This window comes from Hevea brasiliensis, chromosome 9 (genome assembly GCF_030052815.1).
Source record: "Hevea brasiliensis isolate MT/VB/25A 57/8 chromosome 9, ASM3005281v1, whole genome shotgun sequence".
Classification (NCBI taxonomy): Eukaryota; Viridiplantae; Streptophyta; class Magnoliopsida; order Malpighiales; family Euphorbiaceae; genus Hevea; species Hevea brasiliensis.
This window is the reverse complement of record NC_079501.1, coordinates 17,647,311-17,656,626: the sequence shown is the minus strand read 5'-3', so window position 1 is coordinate 17,656,626 and position 9,316 is coordinate 17,647,311. Positions and strand designations below refer to the sequence as shown.

The 9,316-nt window shown below is 28.5% G+C and overlaps 1 protein-coding gene across 2 annotated transcripts; it reads left to right on the top strand.

The window, feature by feature from the left end:
* The first annotated feature begins 6,649 nt into the window (after positions 1-6,649).
* On the top strand, positions 6,650-9,316 carry LOC110651989 (aspartyl protease family protein 2). 2 transcript variants are annotated; one of them, XM_021807472.2, is made up of 2 exons: positions 6,650-6,890; positions 7,298-9,316. In XM_021807472.2, the coding sequence occupies exons 1-2, from the start codon at positions 6,806-6,808 to the stop codon at positions 9,034-9,036; spliced, it is 1,824 nt and encodes a 607-aa protein (XP_021663164.2). In that variant the 5' UTR covers positions 6,650-6,805; the 3' UTR covers positions 9,037-9,316. The 2 variants fall into 2 exon arrangements, with proteins under 2 accessions (XP_021663164.2, XP_021663165.1); XM_021807473.2 differs by having other exon boundaries at positions 6,653-6,891; positions 7,409-9,316.

Sequence of the window (9,316 nt, the reverse complement as noted above, 5' to 3'; positions counted from 1 at the left end):
AGAAGAGTTCAATGTAAGAAAGCAAAGCAGTTTCAAAGTCTATGCATGGGCTGTGTTTTTTACATTGAACATTGAAATTTTGTTAAAATCCAAATGCAAGAAGACAGATTTTGTAATGGAAATTATCAATTGTTCAAAATCTTTTGGTTTCCAAGAAACAAACACTTCTTATTGAATATTGACAATCAACTTTGAGGCAAACCAAACGTTGGAAATCTCACTTTTCCTTGCACCAAACAACAATTCTTCAGCAAATTCCATCCTTACAAATCCTCGTTCGTTCAATATTCAATTCTCATCCCATATTTATTTTAATCGATGATATAATCGAAGAGGCACGTTATCATTGAAAAGATAAATAATTAAAAAATAAATAGATGGCATATTTTTAATCAATATTCTCTCAATTAACATTTAATAATTAAATATTTTTATATTTAAAATATATTTTTTTTTTCAAAACACGTTATTTTGATATCTAATCCTCATCTTCAAATTTAGACTTAGTCATTGAATAAATATAACCTCTTAATCACCAAGTAAATGGAAAAAGGGGCACTGGATAAATTGTTGTAGTTCATGTGGTCAAAGAAATCATGGCAAGACTAAATTAAAAAAAAAAAAAATCATTATCACCGATTTGTATTTACATGTATTTTATTAAAAAAAAAAAAAAAAAAAAAAGCTCACTCCATCACGTGAATCAGCCAAGTTGAAGTAGGACCGCTCGCTTTCCTCGTTGGTAGCATTTATTACTTCAAAGTATTTCCATTTTTTTTATTTCTCTTATACGATTTACACCATCTTTTCCCTTTCATTTCCTTTTTTATTTCAACATATAAATTATTTGAAGAGATTTCATTTTACTAAAATGTTTTCTTAATAATTACAGGTAAATTTTAAGTAAATTTTATCATTGTCTAATATCAGACGGTTAAAAGAATTTATGTGTTACCATTTAAATTCTTTTACTTATTAATTAGTATAATACTTATGTTATATATGAGTAATTTTTAATTTTTATTTTTTAATTATATTTTAAATAAGATAAATTATTATTATTATTAAATTAATTTTAAATTAAAGTTTCACTTTCATTTTATTTTATTTGAATAAATTTTTACCTATTATAATAATAATAAAATTTTAATTAATTTATAGTGTAATTAATTAAAATATCTATTTAATTTTTTTTAATATATATATTAATAATAATTTTCATGATTATTTTATTTAAAATGTAATAAAAGTATTTTATTTAAAAAATAATTTAAATATTATAAAATTTTTATATTTTATCTCATAATTTATGTAAATTGATTTTTTTTATAAATTACAAAAAATATATTAGATTAATGAAAAAAATAATATTATTTTAAAAATATATAAATATAATATTTTTTATTAATATAATAAAAAAATATTAAATTACTAATAATAAATTAAATTATTTAATTTTAATAATAGTAAAAATATATAACATTATTATTAATTAAAAATAACATTCTATTATATTATTTTTAAAAAATACTATATCTAAGTGTAATTTTTTTTTAGTAACTTGATACACTTTTTATAAAATAATTTTTTAATAAAAATGATTATCATTTAACATAAATTTATGATAATAACATAAATACATTTCATAAAAATTAAAATTTTAAAATATTGTTATTTTTTATTAATATAATAAATATTAAAAATATATACTTTTTTTAAGAAATATATTTCATAATTTTAATACTGTAACTTTAATTTTTTTTAATTATTTTTATTTATAATTAAATTTTTTATACAATAACATTTATAATTTATCTTTAAAATTATATTTTTATATAAAAATATAGTGAATCGATAATTTATACATAAAAATATAAATATTTAATTAAAATTTAAAAATTATTATATTAAAAATTATTGTTAAAAAAATATAGATAATCAAAATATTAGTTATAGTTGTAACACCCCAAAATTTTAAATTTTATTAGCATTTTTGGTATTTTAATTTTATTTAAATTTTAGGAATTTTTTTTGAGATTTTTCGGATTTTAAAAATCGGGTTCGATTTTCCGAAAATATAAACTTTGATGATTTTTAAAAATTAATTTAAAGACCACGTGGCAAAACTAAAAATATATTTGGAGTCTACGTATTTTTCTGAGTTTTCTGGAAATTTTTCGGAATTTTTGGACCTCGTTTTCGGTCCCAAGGCAGAGTAAAAATTCAAAATTTTGTGTCCTGAATCGAACCGGCCGAATCGAACCGGCCCGGATCGGACCGGTCTCTTCTCTTTTTCTTCCTCCCGCGACGCCCTCCTCTTCTCTCTCGCTTCTCTCCTCCTCGGCCACCGCCTCCTCGCCCTCACGGCCTCCCACTGCCCTGGCCCGGCACACGCCAGATCGGCCGGAACGCGCGATCTCACTTCCTCGCAAGGCTGCGTTCGCTTCCCGGCTAAATCCGGCCGATCCTGCCACCAATTGGACCGGGTCTTGTGTCCAAAATTATCTACTCGGCGAGAGCTTTCCATAGACACCAAGAACGCCGAAATCCATCGAGCGGATTGTCCGATTTTTGCTCGAGAAGATTTTAGCCCATTTCAACTTTTGGGCTAGATTTCTCGAAAACCGTGAATCCCACGAAAACCGAGGCCACCAAAGACGCTCCATTCGTCGAGAGCTTCGCAACGACATAAATTTCAAATTTTTTCGACACCGTTTTTCGGTGGGTCCCACAGAACTTCGCAGTGTTTTTCCGAGCATTTAATGAGCTTAAAAAATTCTGAAAAATTAATGTACTAACCCCCGTGTTATGGGCTTCGTGTAGGTATCCTCGATTCACGGAAATTCGACGATTGACTGTGCGCAAATTTCGGCCGACATGCACTGCTAGGAAAATTCTCCTAATTGGACCGAGGTTTTGGCTAGCCCCCATTGTCAGATGTCCCGAGTGCGTTCCCGAAGTCGGAATCGGCAAAGGTAAACCCGAACCTTGCTTTTTCGTAATTTTCTAGTGCTTAAATAGGATTAAAAATCCATAAAATATTCGTGGTAGCTTAGAAAATTACGATTCTTTTTGCAATAGCTTAGTAATATTGCTAAGGACCGCGGGGCAAAGTTTTATAATTTTTAGAGCTTGTTTGGGCAGTTTTTGCAAAATGATCAATAATAAGGACTAAATTGAAATTTTACATATTGTGATGGATGACTGATTTGATGGGCCCAGGAGGGGCTGTGTGATATGATTGAACTGTTGATATATGGATTGTGAATATAGAAGTGCGTTTTTAGCCCTTTTGCAGGTTGGGTAGGTCCTAGGTATAGGGGGGACTCACGATTTTCTACACGACTTAGGACGATTTGATCTTTTCTTTGTTTGTATTGAGTCAAATTTATTAAATAGATGTAATGTAATTGTCAGGTGAGCTGGGACAGCCTTCTTCCTCCGCCCAGCCGCCACAGTAATTTGTCGTCAAGTTTGTGAGTAAAATATTAATTTTAATTGTAATTTCGATATTATTATATGTTTAGCATGCCCATGCATCACTTATATGCATATATTTATGTAGTTAAACTCTAGGCACGATTTATGTTGCATTCATAACTGTTGATGTGCCATGGATGTTGTTGTGGTAATTTGGAGCAGTGTGCGTGCGTTGGCGTGAGTGTGATGTGGTGTGGACTATGGATAGACGGCGATCCACGGCTTGAGTAATTGGGACCCGATCCTTCGAGGGGTAGTCACGGCTTGAGTAATTCGGGACCTCGATTTGGTTATTAAGTGGAAGTCCGAGCTTGAGTAATTACGGCACCAAAGTTGGATTTAAGAGAGTCAGATAGGGGATCAGCTCCCATATGTTATGATTGATACTACAGGGTGTGTGAGTGCTCCAAATTACCTTTTTGATGTTATGATGTGAAAATGTTGTTAATGTTGCATTTCACTCTACAGGGTACATTAGTTCTAGATAGTTATAGAGATTATGGTTAAAATTGATATTTTACTCTCTGAGTCGAACGCTCACTCCTGTTCAATATTTTTTCAGGCTACAGGAGGATTTTATTTTGGATAACCTGCTTTTCTCCCTCGCAGGTCAATTATTACTGTTTGTATAAACTTGTTAAATCTTAGAATTTCCGCATGTGTTAGAAATGTTATTTGATTTGGGTCTGTAAACTAAATTATTATTTTGGGACCTGTAAACTTAATATGCTATGCATGTTTGATGGATTGGATGAGGGAGCTGAGCTCCCATTTATTATTATGTTGATGAGTATGTGGAGGGTGAGCTGAGCTCCCCAATTGACTATATATTGTGTTTACAGGTCGGGTGAGTCGAAAACTCCCCGTTGGTAAGTCCATTTTATGGCGGACTGTCCGTTTGTTTTCTTGATATTGGGCCCAAATGGGCCTTAGAGTTGGGTTAATGAACAGTTAGGCTTACTACGGGCCTCGGGGGCTTTAGGCTGGCCCAGGTCCTAGTGCCGGTCCGGCCCATAGGTTGGGTCGTGACAATAGTTGTATTAGATATATAATTATAATGAAATAAAATATTTAAAAGTTTAAGAAATATTAAATAAAAATTTATAAAAAAATTAATAATTAAATATATATTAATTAAATATATTTAAATAAATAAATTTTGAAAATGATAAGTAATAATTTTTAAAAAAATAATAAAAAATAACGTAAATAAAAAAAGATTTGAAAGCATTTAGGTGAAATTAAAATATTTGATGAGAGAGTAGTGTTTGATATGCATCACATGTCTCATATGACATACTATATACAGCCAAATAAATAAAAACTATTTAAATAAAAATTAATCTATAATTAAATATTATTTAATTAAAAATCGATAACAAGTATTAAAATTAATTTTTATAATAGTAAAATATTTTTTATTTACTTAGTCGTCTTAATTAAATGGTTATAAGTTAACAATAATAATAATAATAATAATAATAATAATAATAATAATAATAATAATAATTAATTTTAAGAAAGTGAAATAAAAAAATATTTAATTATTAATATAAAAAATAATACATACTAATTATAAATAAATCAAATATCTATATTTTTTTTTTATAATTTTTTTATGTAGATTTTGTCTTTCAAATTTTTTAATAAGGATTTCATAATAAAAATAAAAAAATATAATAATTTAATAAAAATATTTATTAAAGATATAACATAATTTAAGATTGATTAAATTATATGATAGTTTATTGTGAGATAATAAATTAATGGTAATTTTTTTTTTTAAAATTAATGAACATTAATAATATTTTATTATTATTATTATTGAGGATAAAACATAATAAATAATATTTTTACATAAAAGAATTTATAAAAAATGATATGAATAATTTTTAAATATTATATTTAATTATAAAAAAATCTTAATTTTTAAGAATTAAAATTAAAAAATAATAATAATTTAAATTATAAATGTTATGGTAGTATTGTAAGTAATAATGATAATTAAAAGATAAATAAAAAAATTAAATAATAATTTTCATAAAAGATATTATTTATGATTTATTATTAAATAATAAATTAATAATCAATTTTTTTTAAATTAATGACTTATTATTATTATTATTATTATTATTATTATTATTATTATTATTATTATGGAGAGTAAAATTTGATAAATAATATTTTATATAAATAAATTTATAAAAAAATAATTTAAATAAATTTTAAATATTATATTTAATCATAAATGTCTTAATTTTTAAAAATTAAATTTTAAAAAATAATAATTTAAATTATAAATATTAAGATAGTATTGTAAATAATAATGATAATTAAAAGAGAAATAAAAAAAATTAAATAATAATTAATATTTATAAAATAACATAAATAATTTTTAAATATTACATTTGACTATAAAATGTCTTAATTATTAAAAAATTAAATTTTAAAAGAAATTATAATTAAAATAATAAATATTAAGATAATATTGTAAATAATAATAATAATTAAAAAAAATTAAAAAATTAAATAATAATTAATATAAAAGAGAATATTCATAAAATGTGATACAGCAATCTTTTAAGAAAAGGTGCTATGTGTCATTTTCTTGAAAATACTGTTTTATTTTATATATATATATATATATATATATATATATATAAAATTAAAAATAAAGGATAAATGATAAAAAATTAATATTTTATGAATAATATATGAAATTCAATAAATAACAATAAATTTAATTTACCTGTTTTTTTAAATTGCTATTAATAAAATTAACATATGTGATAAGAAAAAAATTATTAATAATAAATTTAATTTAATATTATCATTTAATTAAATGTTAGCATAAAAAAATTAAATATTTTAAATATTATCACGTAATATAAATATAATAATTTAAAAATCTTATGTGATAATAAAAAAAATTTGTTAATTTTATATATATAAAAATAGATTATTTTCTTATTTTTTCAATTATTACAATCTCAAAATAATTTCTCTTACAAGTCGATTTTTAAAATAATCTATTCTCAGGTGGTGGTGTAACCTTAATGAATAATGATACTCAACTGTTATACATAATATCACTTTTACTGTTGTAATAAACAGATTTATAAATTTGTAATGTACTCTTTCTGTGTCACTTTCTTGTAGAGTTAGTCAAAGAAAATGGGTTTTTGTTTGGTTATGGGTTCAAAAGCTGGATTGATTTATTATTAATCAAGGTCAAAGGCACCACTACATCACTGAATAACCTGTTTTCACGCGAAGAGACTTTTACTTGATTTTTATTTTAATTTTTATAATCCGTGTTCAGCAAATGAAACAGGAAACCAAGAGGAAGAAACCCAAAAACAAGCTCAAGAACAAGGAGAAGAAGAAGAAGAAGAAGAAGAACAAGACCAGGTAAAAATCACCCACCAATTAAACCATCATTTTCTCTTCTATTTTCCCTTTTTAGTTTGAATCCCACCATTAAGTGCAGACTGCGCTCTTTTATTATTATTATTATTTTTTTAATTTTCTCCTTTCTTTTTCTCTCTTCCCCTCATTTCATGTGAAACCGCGTCTCCACAGTGCCTTCCTTGAAATATAGTAATTCAAAGTCTAAGTTTTTGATTTTGATTCTTAGCTTCTAACATACAGAATCCATAAATACTTTAGCTTTGCTCTTCTCTTTTGTTCATTCATTTTTTCTTAAGCACCAAAACTTTTCCTGTTCTCATCTTTCTGGGATTTTTTTTTTCCATTTTCTTGGCTGAAAACCCAGTCGTTGTTTATCTGTTTTTTAGTTTCCTACAAACGGTATTTGCTTGGATTTTCTCTTTGACCAAACAAGAAGTAGTGGTTGCCATGTTCTCCAAGTTCTGTTTCCTTTTTCTTCTTCTTTTGCTATTTTCTGGTGCTTTTGAAGCGATTGCAGGAGTAAATGACCACAAGAATAATGTAAATCGCAATATCTCAACTCTTGCGGGAATCGAATTGCTTGACCACATGACGTTCAATGCAGTTTCTTCTTCAACAATAAAAACAGATTGTAGCCTCTCCAGTTCAAGGAAAGACCAACCAACAAAATCAATAGCTGCCCTAGAAGAGCAAGATGACGATGATGATGAACTTGATGGTGATGAAGGAAAAGATTCTAAGAAGACGGTGAAACTTGAGTTAAAGCACAGGTACAGGCCGATGAATCAAGAATCTACCGCAGAAGAATCTTTTATCGCTTCCACCACTCGGGATTTGAGCAGAATTCAGACTCTACACAAAAGGATTGTTGAGAAGAAGAATCAAAATGTCATTTCAAGACTAAAAAAAGACAAGGAGCAGCAAAAGAAAGTGTTGAAGCAACCTGTGGTTGCCTCAGCAGCATCTCCGGAATCTTATGCAACTGGGATTTCCGGGCAGCTCATGGCAACCTTGGAGTCAGGTGTCAGCCTTGGCTCTGGAGAATACTTTATGGATGTTTTTATTGGTACCCCTCCTAAACACTTTTCTTTGATTCTTGATACTGGCAGTGATCTTAATTGGATTCAATGCGTTCCCTGTCTTGATTGTTTTGAGCAAAATGGGCCTTATTATGATCCTAAGGACTCCACTTCTTTTAGGAATATAAGTTGCCAAGATCCTCGGTGCCATTTGGTCTCATCACCTGATCCTCCCCAGCCTTGCAAGGCTGAGAATCAGGCATGTCCTTATTTCTATTGGTACGGTGATAGTTCAAATACAACTGGTGATTTTGCACTAGAAACCTTTACGGTTAACCTTACATCGCCTGCTGGGAAGTCAGAATTTAAGCAAGTAGAGAATGTGATGTTCGGTTGTGGTCATTGGAATAGGGGCCTTTTTCATGGGGCTGCAGGCTTATTAGGACTTGGCAGAGGGCCTCTTTCCTTTGCCTCCCAGCTTCAGTCTCTATATGGTCATTCCTTTTCGTATTGCCTTGTTGATAGAAACAGTGACACTAATGTTAGCAGCAAATTGATCTTTGGCGAGGATAAGGACCTCTTAAGTCATCCTGACTTGAATTTCACTTCTTTGGTTGCTGGGAAGGAAAACCCAGTTGATACATTTTATTATGTTGAAATAAAATCGATCATGGTTGGAGGAGAGGTGCTAAACATACCTGAGAAGACTTGGATTGTGTCCTCTGATGGTGCTGGTGGTACGATTGTGGATTCTGGTACTACACTCAGCTATTTTGCAGAACCAGCTTACCAGATTATAAAGGATGCATTTGTGAAGAAGGTTAAAGGCTATCCAAAGATGAAAGATTTCCCAGTTCTGGATCCTTGTTATAATGTCTCTGGGGTTGAGAAGATGGAGCTGCCTGAATTTGGAATCCTATTTGCAGATGGAGCAGTATGGAATTTCCCAGTTGAAAACTACTTTATTCGTTTTGAACCTGAGGAAGTTGTTTGCTTGGCAATTCTGGGGACTCCTCAATCTGCTCTTTCCATTATAGGAAACTATCAGCAGCAGAATTTCCACATCATGTATGATACAAACAAGTCTAGGCTGGGATATGCACCAATGAACTGTGCTGATGTGTAACATTTCTCTAGGATTGAAATGGTAAGGGAAGAAGCAGTACAAATTGGTGTTTCTGGAAGGCAATTTTTGGTTTTATTTTCAAAATAGTTCTAGCACACAGAAAGTTAGATTCATTTTTTTCCTTCCTTTTTTTTTTTTTTTGAGATTCACCTAATTATACTCATAAACATGACAATAATCTATCTCACAAAGTGTATCAAATCCAGTTATATGCACTTTTTAATTACTATTATTTAATGTTATTCATGAAGCTGAGCAATAACAAGCTCATTCTTGTTAA